At 46.5% G+C, this 22,949-nt stretch overlaps 4 protein-coding genes across 4 annotated transcripts; 3 read left to right on the forward strand and 1 right to left on the reverse strand.

The window, feature by feature from the left end:
* The first annotated feature begins 652 nt into the window (after positions 1-652).
* On the forward strand, positions 653-6,634 carry F4817DRAFT_329748 (SAC3/GANP/Nin1/mts3/eIF-3 p25 family-domain-containing protein). Its single transcript, XM_049302304.1, has 2 exons — positions 653-1,197; positions 1,429-6,634. Exons 1-2 carry the CDS (start codon positions 1,134-1,136, stop codon positions 5,895-5,897), a joined length of 4,533 nt encoding a protein of 1,510 aa, XP_049161412.1. The 5' UTR covers positions 653-1,133; the 3' UTR covers positions 5,898-6,634.
* A 561-nt stretch (positions 6,635-7,195) lies between these two features.
* On the reverse strand, positions 7,196-9,768 carry F4817DRAFT_313407 (uncharacterized protein; the record flags this gene model as incomplete). Its single annotated transcript, XM_049300245.1, has 2 exons — positions 7,196-8,738; positions 8,801-9,768. The coding sequence occupies 2 exons, from the start codon at positions 9,766-9,768 to the stop codon at positions 7,196-7,198; spliced, it is 2,511 nt and encodes an 836-aa protein (XP_049161413.1).
* A 5,030-nt stretch (positions 9,769-14,798) lies between these two features.
* F4817DRAFT_329753 (uncharacterized protein) lies at positions 14,799-16,151 on the forward strand. The gene has a single exon (XM_049302305.1). It carries the CDS (start codon positions 14,834-14,836, stop codon positions 15,737-15,739), a length of 906 nt encoding a protein of 301 aa, XP_049161414.1. The 5' UTR covers positions 14,799-14,833; the 3' UTR covers positions 15,740-16,151.
* Positions 16,152-17,329: 1,178 nt separating this feature from the next.
* Positions 17,330-22,948, forward strand: F4817DRAFT_12405 (uncharacterized protein). The gene has a single exon (XM_049297670.1). It carries the CDS (start codon positions 17,691-17,693, stop codon positions 22,650-22,652), a length of 4,962 nt encoding a protein of 1,653 aa, XP_049161415.1. The 5' UTR covers positions 17,330-17,690; the 3' UTR covers positions 22,653-22,948.
* Position 22,949: the final 1 nt, after the last annotated feature.

The following is a 22,949-nucleotide window of genomic DNA, read 5'->3' on the forward strand; positions in this document are numbered from 1 at the left end:
TCGGACCTCCGGTCTGACGTCGTTCGTTTCGTCGTAGCTCAATTGCTAGTGATCATGCGGGATGTGATCCTGAAGGAATTATTACCCATTTGGTAATGATAAAGAGAGACTAAGGGGTAGTCGCCTATAATGTGTATATTGTACGAGTGAGCGTGGTATAGTTGAGGTTGATGCAGGTGAGATGGAAGCTTCCATACTACGTGGACCCTTAGAATAAGAAGATGTTGCGCGGAGTCGGGGCGGTGTTTATGTTTATAGGGGATAGGTGGGAATTAAGAATTGGGGACTCAAGCATTTGAGCGTTTGAGCGTTTGAGCAATAAGAGAGTTGCGTTGGCCCAAAAGTTTAGTAATAATAATTTAGTAAGGGGGAGGGAGAGAGGAAGATAAAGTTGCGGGCAAATCCAATGTCGGCAAAGCAGCTAAAAATACAGCAGCGAAGGGATCAGTTACGGTAAACGGTAAATGTAAAGGTTATAATAAGTTGCAATGACCTCATTCCTAAGTCTACCTTAAGTCTAGGCGGCGCCTAATAAGCAGTTAAGCCACCGAGAAATACTGCGGGGAGAGGAATATTTTTCTTAGCTTTCTTTCTTAGCTGAGCCGTAGTTTAGGTAGTTAATCTAAATTCGAAAGTCACAAGTAGTCGATTTACTGATTGTGTTGTGTTGTACAAGGTACCATGTACCTAACGGGCTAAGTCACTTACGGATAAGCCTGGAGCGGTCAAGTCAGGCAGGAATCCAGCAGGAATCCAGCTTCCGCTTGCAGACTCCAATGCCGCGCCGCGTTGACGATCGCAACATCGTCAATCGTTTAGCAAGCAAAATTCAGCACTTCTAAAGAACAATCAACCCCTACATTACTTAATTCCGTATTACTGGCCGCATCGCACGTCTCTAGCATATATTCTCATTACATGTCCTTTCTAATCTGTACATGCTCTTTGTCCGCGCTTCTCATCTGAATAGCATTTTGCGCGCGAGGACGACGGTTCTTTGTGCCTTTCCGTGCACAACTTCTTCGGTCCCCGTCCGCCCTAGTTTGCACCTTTCCCTCTCGGCCAACCTCGATCACTCGATCACTTCTCACGATCCATGACAAACGATATAACAGACCCGGCGGTAAAGCGCAATGCTTAATCCCCAGATGCAGGGTGGCTGGGGAGTCGGCCAGGTGCCGAACCCGCCTAGCAACCGTAAGTTGAACGGCTTTCCTTCCCCGACGATAAAAGCTATATTTGCTACGAGTGAATCCAACGACCCTCGATATCTTGGAATATATATTGGCGCTGGAATCGACAAAGCGACTGGATCAGGCGAGAAACAAAGATGAAGCCGGAATACGATATGATATAAAAGCAAGCAAGAAAAAAAAGTGAGGATGTAAGGATGTTTAAAGACCACTGACTCTATTTCTCGAATTATAGCATTTAGCAACCCGACGTCCACCCAGCCGGCCAACCCGTTCGCTCCGCCCAAGGTTAACCCATTTTTGCAAGGACAGTCCAGCGGCGCAATGCCCACACCAAATCCTTTCCTAGCAAATTCTGCTCAACCTCCTTCATCGAATTCTTCGATGCTGCAGACCCTGACCCAAATGGCGAACGGGCGGCATCAAGACTTCCGGATGCCAAGCGATATGAAGAATCCTTTTGAGAAGAAAAACGTGGGCTCTGCTATAAGCACGAACGGCCAGTCTACCGCTTCTCCTTTTAACCTGAAGCCAAACCCGTTTAGCGGCCCTAGTAATGGGCAATCCTCCAACAAGCAGAACCCGTTTTCGACGCCGAAAATCAATGGTACCGAAGTACGGCCTTCACCTTTGAGTCAACAAGATTCAACCCCCAAGTTCGAATCATTCGGCCGGCCCAGCTTTACGCAGACATCCAACCCGACAACCACCTCCGACGACAGTTCCTCGAAACCAAACCCCTTCTTGAAACCAACGCCGGCATTGACCGGTGAAACCCAGGCCTCAGCTACGACCGGTGTCAATAGCCTAAAAAAGGCTTCCGAATATGTGCAGCCAGCGTGGCCAAAGCAGGCACAGACTACTAATTCTACACCAGCGAATACCACAACACTCACAAATCAAGTTAATGGGAAGCGAAAGAGTGGTGATGATATCCAGCGGAAGAATAAATCATCGCGGAAGTCGCTAGGCCCAGAAAAGGCCAATACTCAATTCCAGTCCCCTGCCCAGGGTAATAAGCAGGACATCTCGACTGGAAAAGACGTGCCGGGAAACCCGAAATTTAATCAAGATCGAGATGAATTCGCTAAAAAGATTCGAAACCAGTTAGCCAAGGATAAAATCAGACCACCGCAATGGCCTGAGAACCCAGGGAGCTTTGCGCAACGCCAGGCAATAGAGCGTTTTCGTGAAACTTATAAGGCGTACCGGGAAAAGGCGCGGAAGTCGCTCACGCGAGCTGGTCTAATCGATGATCCAGACAAAAGGCGAAGGCTCGACGAGGCGCTTGTGTTCAAGGGAATCTGTGAGGATATGTGTCCTGAGTGGGAGCAAGTGACCCGTATTGTCGAGCACGATATCAGAGGACCGGAGAAAAGTAGAGATGAGAATGGCGATCTTGTCGCAATGCCCTCACTTATGGTGAAGCGACTTGCTCGTTCAGCTGCAGGGCAAGATGCACCCCTCCCCATGGACGTGCGATCCGTTCGGACCCTCCGTCGCACTTTAGATTACTTGATCGATCTTGTTTCGTCAGATGACCTATTACCGCAACGGCATAGTTTCCTTTGGGACCGAACTCGAGCCATTCGAATAGACTTCTCATTCCAGAAATACGCTATGACGCCTGACGAGATACTAGATCAAATCTATTGCCTCGAGACTATCACTCGTTTTCACGTTACGTCGCTTCATCTTCTCTCTCAAGATGGCTTCGCTCCCACGGACTTTTCGGAGCAACAGGAAGTCGAGCAACTAAGCAAGACCTTAATCTCCCTAATGGAAGTATATGACGACTGTGCACATCAGGGGATCGAGTGTAAAAACGAGCCCGAGTTCCGGGGGTATTTTATAGTATTCAATGCCTACAATCCGGCGCTCATGGAAAGAATAGAAGGCTGGGATGTCCGGTTTGGGAACGCCGAAGGAATCAAATCCGCAATAGCTATCGTCCAATGCATCGACAATATCCGAAAAATGCAGGGCCCTTTATATCCAGAAACTTGCACCCAATTAGCTATTGACGCGATCTCGATATTCTTCAAGCTCATCGCCCATCCGACCGTCTCATATACCATGGCCTGCTTTGCCGAGATACATTTCAACAACGTACGAAAAGGGATATTGAAAGTTATTAGGAGATCGTTCTCGAGGCCTCGGTTCGGCCCCAAAGACCTGACTCCGCCCGTTTTAAAGCAATACCTACACACTGATACAGAAGAAGAGGCAGTTGAGTTTTTCAAAAAGCACGGTTTTCAGTTTCATGAAGATGGGTATGCTATTCTCTCCCAAAGTACCGAGTATATCGATGCTCGAGTACGGCATTCCTTCTCGGGGGACATAGTAGAACGTAAACGTTCTGGACGAGCTCTTCCAGAAGTCATTCGTACAACTGTCTTCGAAGAGAATGTCATGGCAATAACTAGCTCAGATGAATCTTCCGAGGAAAGCTTGTTTGTCAGCGATTCTCAAGACGTCCTCCCAGCGGATAGCGACCGCCAAGGGCACGAGAATCCTGATGGATATGGTCGCCAGGCAGAAGGCAGTCAACCTACGCCACCCCCCGGCCTCCTGACCGCATCAAGCCCCTATCCTCCTCCGCAAACCTTTGGGAAGCATACCATTACCAAGCCGACGACTGCCGTTCCCTTTAAGCAGTCACCCTCCCCACCACCCCCCAACACGATACCTGTTTCTCAAGAGGCCTCTTTTACTCCAGTCTCTGCCCAAACTAGCAGAGACTCTAGGGCCGAAACCGCATACCCCGCTCCTACGGGACAGCAGCCCAACTCGCTCTTTGCGCAAACAGGCAACTCCATGACCCCTAGCACTACGAACGCCGACAATAATACTGCTGCAGCATCTAAAGATGGGAAGAAGTCCGACTCAAATTCTAAGAAGGTTATATTCGGAGACAATGTTTCAGTAGCACAAGCAGCCCAACCCACAACAAGCATGTCAGATCCAAACTTCTTCAGTTTTCTAAACGGCGACAAAGACCTATCGATTCCACCGACTAAGTCTCTCTTCGCGAATGTTGGAGTAAAGGCTTCCGACTCGTCGAACAAAGACGGATCACAACCCCCTGCACCCTCTAGTTTATCTACCACCCCAGAATCAGTATCAAAACCCATTCGCTCATCGAAATCTACCAGTAGCGCGGTTCAACCTACAGCACCCAGCCTTTTTTCTACATTCCCGCCACTCACGAATGACACGCCCTTAGGTACCTCTGAGGCCAGTAAACAAACTTCCGTTGCGAGTCAACCATCAATATTTTCACAACCAGCCTCAAAACTTACCTTTACATCGCAACAACCTCTTCCTACACAATTTTCTGCTCCTCAAAGTACACCCCGGAAGGACCCGATGAGTGACTTCGCTCGTTGGTTCGTTTGTGCAGACAGAGGGTTAATGGAATCACATCTTCAAGAATTTGCAGTTACTCACATCTTGAAGAGCATTTGGGACGAGTTTCATGCTGCCGAAGTTGAGCGCATACAAAGGGAAGAAGAAGAAAAGGTCGATGCCGAAGTACGGAACTTCAGAGAGAACAGTCTCAAACTGAAATACTTTTGGCGTTGGCATGATGGCTTTCGTAGACGTCAACGTATTAGACGTATGAATCAAGAAAAAGAGAAAGCGAGACAATGGAGATTACCTGAAAATGTAGCAAAACGTGAGCGCGCTGCTAGGGAAAAGCAGGAAAGAATCGTTCAGCAAACGACGGATTCGATGCTAAGGAGGAGCCAGCATAGAGTTGACGAAACGGCCCAACTAAGGGCATCAACTGGGCTAAGTCTCGAGTGGAGAGGACGGCAAAAGGCAGACACTCCAACAGAACTGCGTGTCCAATCATCAAGTCCAGAATCACAGTCACGGAGCATCGAAGAAGCGCTACTTGCTACTGGCGTTTTCAATGGGGTGACGGATGAAAGAGCTGCAGCTCGATACGCAGCCAGGGATTACGACCCCGAAACTAAGGCGAACCTGGTCCAGGAGAGAAAGATGCGATTAAGGGCTGAAAACAAAAGCCGAATTGAGCGCGGAGTCCATCGGCTCAAAGAGCTACCAGAGCCGAAGATCTATAAAGAGGGGTCGAAGACAGCAATGCTCAGGGCTCGCTGTCGCGGTACTGGTGGAGATACCTTGTCCACATCAACCGGGAGCCTTCGTAACTCAACTTTTAGCTCGAGCTATCGTTCAAGCGTCGGCTACAATAACGGTCGAGTATCAAAATCCCGGTCGAGAGTTGCAGATCCATATTGGACTTTGAAAGCTAGAGGGCTTGTCCGAATGCCGAACGGTGAATTCTTGCACGAGTCGATAGCATTGCCTATGTTGCGAGAAGGAAAACGAATCCCTGGCTTTGGAGATTATGGATTACCGGCTGCCGAAGAAGCACCCCCTAGCCAGTCGCCGCCACCGGCACTAAGCAGTCTGTCTTCGCCATTCATACGAGCTGATGAGTTAGGAGTAAGCCAAATCAGCAGTTCACCCTCAGAGACCCGGAGCCAGAAGCGAAAACGTCGCGCAAACGAAAGCTCGCCTATAAACGGAAGTGAGTCGCCTGCCAATATGAAGCGAGCCAAGAGTGGAGATGCAAAAACCAGCTCGCTTACGGACGCCGATGAGCACCTTGCCGATATCGCGAATTTCTTAGCAATGGTTGAAGGGAGGGCCTCAGGACTTGGAAATTCTTGATGAAGTCTACGGGGTGGATTAGAGGCGTCATAATAATAAGTCGAGCAAATGGATATAGTCAATGGCATAAGGAGTCATAATCACTCGGTACTATTTTGGAAATGGCCTTGGCACAGGATACATCCTTGGTGAACGTGATTGGCAACAGGGTATCGAAGAAGCAGAAAGAGACACGATAATTGAAAAAGAAATAATTGTCTAATCGAATTGGCAGAAATGGGCAGCCAAATGGGATTGTCGTCACCGTCATTATTGTTATCACACCATTCATGAATCGGCGTTACCAGAGGCGTCATGCGAAAGAAGAAAAATCAACCGACACGAGACCATGATTTCTTGTTATTACTACTGCTACAGCGGCTTCTTTTCACACCAGGATAAACTTTTCCGGCCGCCAAATTCAGGCCCTTTTTTTTTTTATCAATCGTATACTGAGATACCCGTAGGTGTAGTAGGTTAGGTACCTAACATTGCATAGAAAAGGGGTGGGGTTAGGTTGGTGATTGGGAATTTAAAGAATACATACATGTACAGCACAGGCACAGGCACAATACACGGCATGGCAAATGGGATATATCTTCTTGAATCTAATCGACTCTTGGTAGATGCTATGTTATGATCTTGACGCTTTATATATTCTCCATATTTGTCTATCTACGTGAAGAACTATACAACGGCGCTCATGTCTAGTGGATATTGCATTGGCTATTTGATATAGATACCGGGACTGCATCAGCACATATGATAACTATTAAGACAATGATGTCTCTGGAGTTGTAGTCATCTTTAACCGATGAAAGAACGCTTCATAGGCGGCAGTTTTTTCGCTTTACACATTTACTACGCCAGTGACCGTACAGATGAATGCTCACAACAACACGCCGACTAGGACAATCAATATCACTCAGCGTATAAAATATGTCAGTTAGGTACATAAGGCTAATAACATACCGATAGATAGGTATTTAGCTACCCAATTATAGCACCTCATATCACTTTATACAAACAAGCAGATTGCCAATTCAACTACTAATATTATATTATATGGCAATACAAGTAGCTTGAAAACACGCCCTAAATATCTAAAAGATTCATTGAAAAAGAATCATAGTTCGGATTAACCAATTATGTACGCCATCTAACTAAGTAGTTCCGCTTTCCTAATGGGTATACAACCAGTCTATACCTTATCTCGCTCCAGTCTAGGTATGTATCGCTTAGAAGAAAAAAAAAGTTGCTTTCCGTAAATCATTAATCACGAAGAAAAGTCTCACTAGCTGAGTCTCCCACTTTCTTCCTCACACCATATCCCTATCTCGTTCGGGGCGGTCGACGCTCCTCCTCGTCATCGATCGCCCGAACATATTCCGATGGCTGCTGCTGCGGCCGGTGCCGGTTCCGTTAGAAGGCAGCCTTTCCAGCTGCTCTCTGCTGCCGTTCATGGAGCCGCTGGATTCGGCAGGCTCCTCGTTGATGCGTGGAGGATGGTGGATACCCGCATTACTCGGCCTACGGGCCACGAAGACGTCTTGGAAGATGTCACCTGTAGTATCCTGAGTATGTGAGTTGGCACGTCGACGGGTAGCGGTCAGGATTGCAGGATTTACTGAAGGCGCACGCTCTTCATACGACGGGGGCTGAATGTTCGATTGGAAGACGGGCCAGTCTTGTCCAGAAATTTGGTACTGCCGACGAGGCTGTTCGATACCGAGCGCCACCATCTGGTTCATCAGCTCGATAGCAAACTTGTTGTGCCGGATGAGACGGGTCAGTTCGTTTTGGAAGCTCGTCTTGTGGAAACAGATAAAGTTGACCGTCATGCAGTACGCATCTTCGAAACTTACAAGCTCCGTAAGGATCTTGCTAGTGAAATCGCGCTTGTTGTCCATTACGTACTCCGTCATTCGAGCCTCGAGCTCTAATATGACGCTAGACGGGGTACCATATCTCATTCGAAGTTCGAACACGTCGGCTAAAGTACCACTGCGTCGGTGGTTAAGAATGAATACTGTGTTAAGAACGGAATTGGGCGCCTGAACGATATGACCTTGCATTTTCTTGAATTCAGTGTAGAGCAGCGATATTTCAGTCACATAGTAGTCATCGCCTCTCATCAAGGATCCAGTATTGCCGTAGATGGTGACTCGGTCGCCAACGTCAAACGGGTGCTTGACGAAAACGAAAATGATTGACTGCAGGAACTCCTGGGCAGTAGCTTGAAGTACCCACGCGAGACCTAGAACGGCAGTGCCCGCAGAGGCCAGAGCCGCTGCTGTAGAAGAAGAGATGATCGAGATGAATACAATGATTGAAATGATGAGGATAATGAAAAAGAAGACCCTGTCCAGTTTTGTGATAACAGAATCCAAGTCCTTGAGCGAAGCTGCAATAGCTTTCTTCTCCCGATGAACCTCGTCGCAGAACGCTTCAAGCTCGTCCATTGAGACATCCCCATTCAAATCGCGATCAAACACACTGAAGGCAGCCTCTGCGTCGTCGATAGAAGGAAAAGCCGGGTTCAAGTCAAACGGTGTTAAGACATCGGCACCAGGCTTAGCGAACGTGCGGAAAAGACGTCTAGCGAGGACTTGGGCGGAATTGCTGTTACGGAGCAGTTCGGACACGACTTTCCGCGGGTGGTTTCTGAGCTTAACTTCACGTCCGGTGAAATCACCCGCCACACGGTTGGCAATGTCGCCGACCTTTGCCATAGTATCTCGAGCGTTGTCTGAAAACATAGCCATGGGAGTCCTTGTGCCAGAGCCAGGTCCTTGATTATCCATAACTGATGACTCCGGGACTAACTTATCCTTAGAATGCTCGTAGAGATGAACTAAGTATCTATTAAGCATCAGTTAGTGACATATGCTAATAACTTTAGTGGTGAAAGAAATGTAACTTACGCAACACATTGCTTGTTTGTCTCAATACGTGACGAATATGTTCGCAAATGGAAAGATTCCGCAATCCATTGGATCAAAATCTTCTCAACCCAGTTCAAGATGGCCATAACAAAAAATGCCACGATAACCTTGTAGACAACATCAATCCAGTTTATAAATGGGTATTCCGTGTCGGCCTCTTCGGGCACCTTGGCCTTAACCTTGTGGTTGTTGAGGATCGGGTAATGCGAGATCAACACAGCAAGCATCCAAAGGAACAGCGCAGTATGCAACTCGAGCTGACGGGCTATCTCCTTCCATTTCTTAGAATTACCGGAGCCCAAGATCTTAGCAACGATGCCCACGATAACCGGCAGAATGCAGGTGGCTATTCTAGCCGCCCACAGGGAGAGCCAAACAACCTCAAGCCAGATGCCAAACCACATTAGGTCCTCACCCCCCGGCCCTCCAATGACAGTCTGTTGGTCCTTTGGTGTAAACCTCCCAAGCAATACAGGGATTAGTAAAATAATTGCATTGGGTAAGCTGTACAAGAAATATCGAAGTATGCGAGGTAGACCCTTAATTTCCTTGAAAACTTTATTTAGGTGGTTAGGATTCTCCAGCGGTATATTAGGAGTTTGGGCGGGTTGGTTGAACACGTCCTCCCCCTCGGGTTCATGTGTGCGAGATTTGGAGTGAGCACGGCGAAGTTCATTCGATTCTCGATGGCTAACGGCCTGTTCCGCCTGAAGTAGCGTGAGGTCGTCAACTAATCGAGCAGCTTGGTCTCTAGATTCAGTACCTGAGAGGTGCGCATGATCCACCGACATCCTCCCTGGTTCAGCAGGAACCTGTAGGTGTTGTGATCGCTCCGGGGGGTATTTCTCTGTATACTTGTCTAGTTCACCGTCCGAGACAGTTGGGGCGTGAGTCAGAGTGGGAGAACCCTTCTCGTCGAATTCGTTATGATTGCTTGTATAAGGCATATTGAAATAAATATAATCCGGAAGTATCCTATCAAACGGGGATTCAGAAGCGGTGTTGAAATTCTTATCAACTGAGAGCTATCACCAGTTATCGGTACGATGACTAGCAAACATTAAGATATCCAAGCCCCCAAATCGGTCCGAGAGATAGAGAAGATATGGAACAAGAAATATGCTGCTGTTAAATTTATTGTTACAGACCAGACAGATGTCGAAGGACGAAGAGATGAATAACGAATGATGAAGCTATTGAATAGGGCTGCTGTGACAGATCGGAACACACAACGAAGTGGTCTAGATCTGAATATTCCTGGGACAATCCCTGATTCCCTATTAAACGGGTAGAAATCGGGGATGTCTGGAGAAGAGCAGGAAATGAGACGTTGGGTAGGTTAGGTAGCTACAAAGAATGGAAATGGAAATTGGATCGGGAAACGAATGTATATAGCGCTATGCCTTCGGGACTTTAGAGAGTGGATTGGACCGAGATGGAGATTTTTTTTCAGGAGAAGATCATCGATATATTCAAGATTTAGAGATGACGCGAAACCTTGACCCACATGCTCCAACTCAGCTTTGTTCAAATTTTGATAGAAGGGGTCAAGGGAGACGGCAAGTTGCTACGCTAAACTTGCTACGCTAGTGGCCAATCACCACTAAATTGAGTGGGGGATTAAGCACTATGAATGCCCAAAGACAAAGGAGCCGGTAGTTACTACTTGTCTAGTCATTACTTCTCCAATTGTTTACATGTACCTAAAACACAGGTACGTAATATAGGCTAATGTACCTAAGGTAGTTACATAATGCGCATGTGGATACTGTACGAAGCGTGTCGGGCCTTACGCATTAAAAGGCATTTAAAGACATTTCATTGTGGCCAGACTGCCAAGACCAGAGAACTCTTGAATGAGATCTAGATCCGATCTATTTATAGACTCGTCATTACATATACATGGAAACGCCGACTTGTGGCTTGATATAGTATGGAGAAACAACAAAAGACTACCCTTTATAAATTAGTAAAATAAAGAAAAGCAAACTACCTCAATACGCAAGATAGATGTCGGTTACCTGCATCTATGGTAAGCTTCAATATCTTGGGTAAGCTTCGATATCTTGGTATGGTAGGGGCACCATTTACAGTAGCCTATCGCCTATAGCAGGCCCAATTTAGTACCGACGGCAAGGTTACTTGCGGTACACAACTTCAAATAGGAATACAGTGTCTAACCATACACAAGTGCACACCCCCAAACCGCATACAGATCACTCCACTATGGGGCTACGGTGTGTGCAAACCTAAATCCCCATTCACTCCGCTACAATGTTGTCACGAGCCCCCAACTTTACGATTATGGTACAGATTAAAAAAGATCCCAAGTGCAAGATAGAGCCTCATAAAATAGCTGAATATTGCAAGCCAAATTTAAAACCTTCCTAGTATAGTTATGGCGGAAATATAACATTATGCGAACTCTCCTGAAAATCACATGCAAGTATAACTTGTTTCGTTTTAGTTCAGAACGACAGTACGAAGTATTTACCAGTATACTGTTCATACCCGACCAAGACCTATCAACCTATCAAGTACGGCTATGTATCAATGCAGGGGCAGTGGGGCTCTAATAGCCTTAGACTTGTAATTCTTGTACCATAGTACCTAGCAAACCAGCGGGAACGCCTTAAGATCCTCGCGGTGGACTATATTTTCTGTTATACGATTGGCTGGTCAGGCCAAGCCGCTTAATTAGACAACTGCACACCAAAGCAAGCCTAGAAAGCCAAGAGCCTCAACCAAACAGAGCCCATTTAAAGCCAGATGGGGGTAACCCCGGTCGTTCCGAGAGAAGATGCGTCGACGTTGTGGACGTTGTGGACGTTGTGGGCATATGCAAGTCGAATATAAGTTCATCGCATTTACATCACCATTCTCTATCTTTATTAATCCCGCGATGCGATCGGCAAACGCAGCTGCAAGATGTGGTATCAAAAAGTTACAATCCTGCTGCAAAGGGAGATGCAGGATAAGATGTAATTTAGAAGATTAATACAAATATACAAATATACAAATAGTTGCGCAAGACACCACCATCCAGCTATTGCTATCAACGCCAACTACGCCAACTACGCCATTAGACATGATAAAGTATCATCAAGTGCGAGACGGACCCTTATTAGACCCTTATTAAACCCTTTCCTTATCAAAGCTATACACTCTGACGTCAATGTCTTACCTAGCTCGGCTCGGTGCATATTTTCGGGTTCCCAACTTGTCCGTCGCACGCGCGAGTTGATCTCATGCAGAAGCGCTACACTAATGAAAGAGAGCGTTAAATAAATGCCTCCTCCTCTGCTGACATTATGTACCTACATACTATCCACCGGCCAAATGTGCCAACCCCGCGATCTATCTCATCTCTAGGCCGTGGAGTCCCCGATCGTTTTCTTACGGAGAGATCCAGCGACGATCATTTGCAGGAGACCCGACGTTCGTGCATCCGTGGGACCAAACAAATGGGTCTCCTGTCGTCATCTACGCCCAGCTGTTGCGGAACGTCTGGGGGACAAGAGTCTGACACGTTGCAGTGGGTGGACAGTTAGGTAACGAACTGCAGGAAACAATAACTTCTTATGCAGCCTGTGTGACGACGCTCTTAATTGGCTAGGCAAGAATGGAAAATACCGACAACTCGACGATCGCAGCAACGAAGATCTAGTCAATTAGCCATGGCCAATGCGGCCATTAATTACATAATGTTGCAAGTCAGAGCCCAGCCGTTAAAGCGGTTTAAGAATGATTTGCCCCGAAACCTATTCCTTGTATTTTTATATGTTCTTTTTTCAACTAACTTGCATAGTAGGTGCCTATTTTTGTAACAATCTATAGATTGGATCTTATACGGCAGAATTGACTCGTTCGCCATAATGTATGCTGCTGCCGTTCATTAACAAGAACAAAAAGTTTACTTGCTATTCCACGTTACGAGAACCTCCTATCAACGCGTGGTTAGTTTTGGCAGTAGCAAGTTAATAACATTATGTAAGGTACAAATCATACCTATAAATCCATACCCGATTATCCCTGAATTTGAGTGTTGGGTATTGGGTATTGGGTATTCAATGATAGATGATACTGGAAACAGGATGCTTTTCCGTACCAACATCTATAAGTTACTTAGCTGACAGGGAATACGAGGAGGCGTACAGCATCAACAACAATCGCATTGGTAGATGATAGTGATTATGGTGATGATGAAAGACCGAGATGCTATAAGCTTCGGCGGCTTGGTAGCAATGGTGTCAACGTTGTAATACTATCACGCCATTTTACCCGATACAATTCACTAAAATACAAAATAATAATTAAATAATTAAATAATTTAATTGATTAAAATGTTATACCCCCAAAATGAGTAATAAATACCTACCTACCTATGCAGCCAAACGCTCTCTAACAGGCGCACAACAGCGTTCTAGATCGCATGGCGGACTCCGCGTGGCTGTGCCTCGTATCGCGATCGTGGAACCGATAATCTGGGTGAACCCCTGAATTAGACTTCCCTTGAGAAGTTTATTTCCAGCCCAATTACACATAGGTATGCGCTGCAAGCTGTACCTCGGGAGCTCCGCATATGCATCCTTACTATAAATTTATAGTCCGATTTATCTCCCCGGGATTGCTGTTCAGTTGGCAAAGATACCATATACTAGGTACCTACGTACGGCCTTGGCGCTGGTCGGTCCGTTTACGTGGTTTAGAAATCTCTACTGCGTTCCTGTCACGAGGTGGAACTAAACAGCATGGAAACAACTTCGTTGTTCTGCGAGAAACTTTAACCTAACTACGGGAGCTTGTGGCTATACATACTGAACATGTCCTTTATTCTAGATGTCTCATATAAAATCTTGACAGTTCTTCTTCCATGATGAAATAGAAACTCAAGATTAAGGACCTAGATAGACCTATCTACCCAATATTACGTGGCGGCTAGTCCTCTGTAGTTGGTGTTAGAGCACCTTGTGCTACAAAGTCCTTTATACCCTTTAGCAGGGTTACACCACAATAGTTAACTTACAATCTGTAAGACTTTTATTTAGACTTGTACAAATATGTTATGAAGTCTTTATTTGATTACAAATTCAGCATAGAGCAGTTGTAGACTATCTTTTTTTTTTTTTTAGTTATCTATCATGTCGGTGTGATATTTTAGGTTAGGTAACTCTTTGGATTTATTTGGGTTCATAGCACTCACAATCCCCTTTTCATCAATGTGACCCCAAGAGTTTACTAACAATAGGTAGATTGATATTCAGATGTTGAAAGCTCACGGGCTTTCTTTCTTTATATCAGCGAGACCTGTGCTAATCATGCTTTAGCCAAGGCAGCACCCCGTCGCCCAGTTATTGTCAGATATTGTACCCTTGATTGAAGTTATACATAGAGTAAATGTTAGGATAAATAGATTGAACTATCAACGCCTGCCTTCTACCCTCTTATGAGGGCGCTATGCGCCTCCTATATACCCATTCCTAGTAGATCTACCCCGGAATCTACCCCTAACCCACTTATACCCTGACAGTTATGGTGCTTATGTATAATTCGTGAGTATGTCAAATTCTGGTTTTATGCAAAGATTACGCCTACGATTTGAAGTGAATCATAGTATATTTGCTGTGGATTTTGTCCCAGGCAAGCAATAAATATCTAAGATAGAAGTTTCTTGCTCTTAGAGTGCCTGTCGCGAAGCCGCCAGTGTTGCCTGGAAGTTGTGTGACAACAACAATATGCAAGTGCAGAACAATAACAATTAAAACCTACAGAACTGAGCTGTCACTTTGGCTTAGACAACTTACGTCCAATCATTTTAATTTCTAGGTAGTTATCAACACTGACTGCATGCGAAACTTTTCTACACTGTAGAGAGAATATTATACGGATAACGGCATTGACAATGAAACTCGTTGTCTAGATATTTATTTTGTTTAGATACCCCAACGATGGCGGCCCAGTAAGTAAGACCCTTTAGCAAATATGTGTCTACTCTCTTGAATTAGATCAGCAATGCTGACAAATATGTACCGGAGTTATAGTCCAGAGTCCTTCAAGTCTACGGAAAACTGTACTACTACTCCAGACATCGTCAATGAAGACCCCAAGGTCAATGAAGACCCCAAGCGACCGATTATCAGCGAGGCTCCCCCTGTAACTTCACCTGAAGAGAAGATTGTTGCAGATTTAGGGAAGTATATCGAGACTTGCTACTACGGCAACAAAACAGTCCCTTCCGAGAGACCCCCGATATTTAATCAAGATGTCGGACATTATAGACCGCAGCTCAAACAGGACCGGGTGAATCGAATTATTCTATACCCTGGATGCTTCAACCCTCCACACCGCGGCCATCAATCCATGGTTAACTGCGCCTTTTCGTGCTCCCAAGATATCGATGTCATCGCTGCGATAGTCCTCCCCCTGGGCACCAGTTACTCGCCGGAGAACGCGAAGGAGTTTATGGAAGACGTATGGTTTACAATGGCCCAGAGGGTCCGGTTATGGAGAGGAGATAATGGACCTCACGATTGGCTCTGGGTCTATGACCAAGGTCGCCACGAGTGGGAGATTTTCCGTTACAATCTTGAACACGCGATTAAGGCAGACGGCTTTCCCTTCGAGTTTATCTACTTGGGCGGGCCAGACCACATTGGGAGATTTCACGTCTCAAAACGCCCATGGGGCTGCGATAACATGATTGTCAGTGATATTGGGAGAGAAACAGATTTTGTGGGTGATGAGACTTTGATTCGGATTGAGCGCCACGGGAATTGGAAGCAGATTCTCTATCAAAATAGGCCACATCCTTGGGAGGCCGTCGGGGAAATGGCACCTTGGCTTCTTAGTTCACTATCACTTACAATGCTAGGAGAAGGCAAGTTGGGATTTCGAAGAGTTTTACTGGTATCGACTTGAGCTAAACTATATCCTACACCTAGAATCTAATACTGGATCGATCGCGGAATTACAGCTACAATATATTAGAATGGTAACCGGAATGCGAATCTGCTGGAACAAGTACGACGGTATATCGTGGGTTCGTTTTATCCCGGCTGGCGATAGCGCGATACGCGTGAGCTCGACGGACATTAGGTATACTATAAAGACATGTCCACCGGATGAGTTACTTGAAAAGCTTAAGGGAAAAGCTCTTCGTCCGGAACTTCTTGTCCAGTGGGTTCAGGAGTCTAAACACCGTAGCTCAGCCTCCTAGTTAGCATCTTCAGAATAGGTGGAACCACCACCTGTGGCTGTGATATGATAAAAAAAAAGGAGGAGTCTACGCTAAAGTATCGACTTCGTATTACTATAGTGGCCATTCATCCAACATCTAAGCGTTCTTAACTTGAATAACAGCTGGATAATGGCTGGATAGAGAATTGTGTATAAAAGCAGACTATAGCTGTACTAGGTCTAAGCGTAGTATATTTTACTAAACTTGATTGTATTATACTCGGGACATAGTTTAAAGAAGAACCGTTTCCTTGTGATGACTCTCATTGCTCGGATGGCTTGTATTCGGAGACGGAGAATTTGCAGCCATGTACGGAAGTCCCCTTCAGAAGTTTTGTCCATAGGTCAACCCCTGTTAACAAACACGGCAAAGCTTGGCAACAGCTGTCGGCCCTAATAATAATGTATTTCCAAATATGCTACATTTTTATTTACTTGTTATACTTCCAATATAGGGGCTATTATTTTAAAATTTATACCATAATAAAAAAAGCTTTTATATTTATGATATCGTTTAAAAAGTTTATTTACTCGATGTAGTTTGGGTATGTAGTTACGTGTATAGAAAAAGGTAGGGACAGCTGTGGCCAAAGCTGATAGGCGTTGGGTACCTATGGACAGAACTTTTGAAGGGGACTTCCGTACTTTGTACGCTAATTTGGGGTAAGACAGGACCCCTATTTGAGTAGCACTAGGTATAGAGCCTCTTCAACGTCGATTAGGTATACCTAATGTTTCCGTGAAGGTAATTCGTAATTTGTCAAAATTTTGCTTACCATCACTACACGAGAATCTAGAATCTATTTGTAACAATGACTTGGAGCTAAGTTGAGCATTCGTCTGAAGTATGTGAGCGCGTTTGTCCTAAGCTTTGAATGGCTGACCGGGGGACCCCTGCCCTGCTCGAGCTGAAATGCTGATGCTACCTACTGTACCTAACGTAGATCTAGATCTAGAACCCGACGTTAGTGGATATCTTGAATATCCTGTTCAATATTATTGACTTGCTGTATGAATTCTCTTTTAACCTATTATATTGCAATGATTACGACTTCTTCAGAAGCAGAAGCTTTATATGGTCTCCTGGTAGACTTGCTTATAAGATTTAACGCTCGCGGGGAATCGATTGGGGGTTGGTAGTTTGCTTGGCAAACAGGCAAACTACTACGAAAATGGTGGTTTCGAAGTTCAGCTGCTGCACGCCATACGCCACCATTCGACGGACCAATATCCAGAATGGCTAGACATCATGCTAGGCCGTGGGGATTGAGAGGCAACCCGCCCTCTTAGAAAGAAGCCTGCCAGGCAATTTGCCGTGTGTGACCTGGTCTCGACCACTTCGGGCAACAAGTCAGCTCAGGCTTTCATACTTTCGCCTAGGAAGGATTTCCTTCGCTCTTATCATATACTGGAGGTTGTTCTGAATTTACTTCCCCGAGCTATTCGTTTACGGAGACGCCAATTGTTATCGTTCTAATCTGGCTTGGCCTGATTTAGTTGGCACTGGGTTTTATTTTGCGTGTTTCGAACCCTTCTACCATCCAGACGACGATCCAGCCACATCTCGTATACATTTGTCCCTCTTTACCCCTCCCAGAGGGTAGTCTTTGTCCTAGGCTCGCAAATCTTGACGATGGCACATCTTCCCGAAGGATGGGAGTCCGATTACGACGGTTGTCGGTGGCTCTACCGCTTTAAAACCACTGGGCTTACACAATACCATTTCCCGCGGCCAGGCGACGAGTTTCCCGAATTAGTAGGCATCGGTTTTGGGCCACTCGACTTTACTCCAGGAAATAGACTCGTTGACGAATATAAAGTTACTCAGAAAGGCGCTCCCAATGTAACCAGAAACGACGGAAAGACGGCGCTGGATAATGGAAAAGATGAAATGGGGGCTACGGGCTATTTTGACCCAGACAACTTTATGTACTTTGGGCTTAACGATGTAAGCCCAGTCGGTAATGAGAGTAGTGTCACAACCGATACGACCACAGGATCAGCATCGCTAGTGAACAATAAGAGCAAGCTACTACTAGCAGAACTTGAATCGCCGCAAAGATGGTCACCTGTAGGATTCGTTTCCGAGCTTGCTAGCAGCGACACAGTAAAATGCGCAGAGGAGTTAGCTCCCATCGAAATGGATGCAACACAGATTGCCCAAACGCCCTTACAAACCAATATTCACCAGAATGGTGTTGCAGAATTGCCGACGGAGAGGAGTCCAGTGGAAGAGAAAGCACCGATACAGCCTCAAATTCGAGAGACTATGGAACCTGTCGAAGAGTACCCGCTAGTTTCGGCTTCGTTTGCCTATCCTCCGCTAAAAACGACTGTGAAGCCCATGGATGGCGTGCAAGCGGAAACCCCTCAGGTGGAACAGAAAGCCATGGCTTCTCAACGGCCACCGGCGGCTAGGGTAGAGCAGAATGAATATGAAACATGGAAACCTACACATGGAATCGCCAATGAGGGACTGAAGAACTCATATAGAAACTCTACGACGTTATCGAGTATATCAGTTCTTCAGTCTCAAAACACAGAGCTTGGCCCTATCAACCAGAAGCGGCATTCGGTTTCAAGGCCTGTTGAATCCTCGGGAGAGACTCATAACTCCCCCGGTATATTGAGACAACCGTCAGATCCTAGGACATCGGCAATAGTATCCACACCTCCCCCAGAAGTTGAAACTTCACCTATTCCAACCGCCCTCCAACCCGCTGTGCCTCTAACGAAAGTAACACAAGATAATTCTCGACCGCAGCCTACGCGTCCCAGCATCCCAGCTTTGCCAGGATCTGGCGCGAGACATGAGAGTATCTCTTATGGTTCGGGTGTTTCTATTGGTGGTTCTGGTCTAGCTCGTATCCCATCAGTACTCAGGCCTGCTCATGACTTGAATGGCACTTCGGGGGACCAACACCCGCTACAGACGCACGCAGACATCACTCGTCCAGGTACTCATCGGGTCAACACCTTACCAAATCAGCTATCGTCTCATATACCATCACTGCCAAAAATAGGGGGGCCTGGAATATATGTCTTTCAGGAAATACCAACAGCGACAGAATCTATAGCCGAACAAAACAAACCTTACGACCCTGTCACAGCCATGCCTGACTCTAGCGGCCAAGGTGCATCTTCCCAGAAGCCTCATCAGCCTACAGAAACTTTCCATCCTATCATGAATGAGCCACTTCCTGTAGTTGCTCCGCTTTCCCTATCTAGACCTCAGAAACCAGCAAGTCCAGACGGGATTTCGAATACGAGCGCCCAAGGATCAATGACTAGCTCTCCTGTCTTCCAGAATAAACCACAGAGAATACCTTTAGTTTCACAGAGCACCGGAAATGCCAGCCCTACTTCTGGAACCCCTATGATGGGTTCAACTAATATTCCAATACGACCTCATCCTGCGTCTCAACAAGGACTTCAATCATCTATAGGACCCCCTAGACCTGGTTCTGTACCACAGGCCCGGCCTCATTCCACGGTACCTCAAGTATATTCCGGGAAGCCACCTGGACAGCCTACCCAAGCGCATAATTACCAGAAGCCATCAATATCGGGCTCACCACAACACTCTCCTCAAGTTTCGCAGAGCTCGTCGATAGTACATGTTACTTTAGGTAGTACACCCTCACAAGGTCAACCAGTTATAAATAATCCATATAATTCTCAGGCGCCCGTTCAAAGACCTAACCATGGTGTACCAACTACAATTCAGGCCTCTGGTAGTTTTTCAGCTAACATTTCGAGTCAACCAATGACTCCACAAGCCATCGCATTTAATCAACAGAGACCACCATCAAATTCTTCCCCTAGTCCAAGGCCCCAAAGTAACCAACAACCAGGCCAGAATATGCCGGCGGGAATAAATATAGGACAACACAAACCACAGTCTCCATCTCCTATAGCCCAACCTGTCTCTCCATTACAAAGTCAGGTTTCTTCACCGGCTCCTTCAATTGCCTCTCTCCATCGACCGCCGTCCTCCGCGTCGTCACATACATATGGTACTGCACAGAATATTGTAGGTCAAAACCGACCGCCGAATATGACTACTCATCAGAATTCTCCTCATGTTATACGGCCGACGGCGGCGCAAACATCTCAAATTCAAGCGAATCAACATATCACTCAATTACCCAGTCCTCCTATCACCGGTGGTTCAAAACCATTTCCCATGCTTCCGGGGCAGGTAAAGCCATTGCCTTCCCAAGTAGGATCGCCCCATATTCTCGTACAGAATCAGTCAATGCCTACTACTACAGCACAAGTTCAACATATGCAGGGACAGACGACATTAGTGAAGCCTACACAGCAACAACCGGGAAGTCAACAGATGGTACAAGCAGCAGTGCAGAGACCGCCTCAGCAGCAACTCATAAATGGAAATCATGTACAACTTTCCGGAAGCACAATGCCTGGGCAGCCGACTCAATTAACAGCACAGCATGGACAACCTCGACCGACTATACAGGGGGCACCGGGTCAGCAACAATCACCCGTAAATGGACAAAATCTTCCAACCTATATGCAACAAAGCATGGGTAATATTAATCAAGCATCCAGTGGACAAAATGGGCAAGTAGCTGCTGGCACAACATATGGCGCTACCACTCAGTCGCAGATATCTCATGGGATCCAATCCCCAACTACGCAACAATTCGCCGGTCAGTCGATGGTACAGGGACAGCAACAAGTAATCCAACCCCCTGGGCTTAATTCTAATTTCCCACAAATACCCGGGCAGAATAAACCTTTCACCTCGACTCAGGCAGCCGCTGCACTGTCTGATGCAGGCAAGAAAATGAAGAAATGGGCCAAAAAGACCTGGCAGAATCCTGCTTTAAAACAGTCATCGGCAGCGATAGGGGGCGCAGTTATTGCTGAGTCGATGGGAATGAACGGGTTAGCTGGGGCTTCTTTGGGAAATAATATATATAATAGTATGCAAGGCCAATTTCAGGGGCAACTGCAAGGGCAACTTCAAGGCAGCCAGCAACAACGGCCACCAGGTCTACAGCATGCTTATACTACGCCACCACAGACACAGATGCTTCAAGGTGGAGGTATTACATCCCCACAGGTGCAGGCCATGAACCGACCTCAGTTACAGCAGGGCTTACAACCTGCCGGTGTTCAGACGCCAGGGCGGCCCCCTATAGCACAGAGCCCAGGGATGACAGGAACTCCAGTGAATTATAATGCAGCACAACCAAATATGGTAAACCAACAAGCCCCTTATCAGATCTCGCGGCCTCCAGTCGGACGACCGCCGTTATCTCAGATGCAACAGCAACAGCAACAGCAGCAGCAACAGCAGCAGCAACAGCAGCAGCAACAGCAGCAGCAGCAGCAGCAATTACAACAGCAGCAACTACAACAGCGACTACAACAACAGATGCAACAATCTGCCGCCTTTGGGCAATCAGTATTCCAGGGGCCTCCCGGTCAGCCTCTCTACCAAGTCCGCCCTAATCAGACCGCCTACCAAATGCCCCCTGGTCAGCCCGGATATCAAGGGCAAGGAGTTGCAGATCCTTACGCAGCCATAGGCGCCACAATCGGAGGTGCTCTTACTGCTTTAGCTGGAAATAAAACTGATACACCGGCTTCTACAGCTCAGCAGCATCAAGCTGCAAATCCCGAGCAGTATCATACTCAACATTCCGAGCCGCAGCACGAAACTTATTCTGAGCAACAACATGGGGGACAATCCGAACAGCACCATGCAGAACAGTCTGAACAGTACCATGGAGGCTACTCCGAGCAACAATATACGAACCAGTCAGAGCAAAACCATGAGTCTTACTCTGGACAACATCAAGAAGCACAGGGCGAAGCCCATCAGCAGACTCACGCCGAGCAAAACTATACAAATCATGATGAACAGCAAAACAACGGGTACACTAACGAAGACCGCCAAACATATTCCGAACCAGCTCCTGCTGAGTCTTACTCGACTTCGGAGTCGTATTACGCGCCCCAGCCGGAAACCACTATTATTAATAACACGACAATCAACAACATCGAGAACACCGCAATGGCCGAATCAACGCAGACGAACACGAACTACACGGATAACACGCAAATACCAGACACGAACCAGATGAATATGAACTACACGGATAATTCACAGATGGAGAACACAACAAACATGGACATGATGAACACAGAAACGACTGCATTTACAGACACAGCGTATATGGACACAACGAATAGCAATGCCAACACGGAAGCAACCGCGTTCGCAGAAGCAACATACATGGACTCTTCAAACATGAACATGAACATGAACATGGATATGAACGCAGATATGACGGCGTACGCAGACACAACAGCATATGCAGATGCATCGTACACAGACGCAGCATACATGGACGCGAACGCGACGTACATCGATGCGACCGCCGTCGTAGACGTAAATGTCAACATGAACATGGATATGAGCCAGACGGCGTATATGGGCGACGAGACGTCTATGATGACGACGACGGAGGAGAATTTCAGCATGGATGCTAGCGCGAGTTATATGGAGACGAGCACGGCGGATTATTCGGGTGGTGATTGGGGTGGCGGCGAGTGGTGATGTATTGTGGTGGAAGAGGAAAATTTACCTGCTGGAGCCTGGAGGGATTGAATTTGGTACCGTGTTGGTGGATTTATGACATATTTAACCCAGGTTACTTTATTATTAATTTCTTTGGGATGAGGATAGCGCGGATACCATCATATATATTATACCTACGAAATATAATCCTAACAAGCTTACTCACTCACTCTGGCCCTTAGGCACAGCTTTGCTAGACGATTTCGTATCGTGCGACTCTCTCCTACGGATCCGGCGATGCCAGGTTTACAAGTGATTTCAGAGGACAGACACGCG

The sequence above is a fragment of the Daldinia loculata genome (genome assembly GCF_022478755.1).
Source record: "Daldinia loculata strain CBS 113971 unplaced genomic scaffold F4817scaffold_10, whole genome shotgun sequence".
Taxonomy (NCBI): Eukaryota; Fungi; Ascomycota; class Sordariomycetes; order Xylariales; family Hypoxylaceae; genus Daldinia; species Daldinia loculata.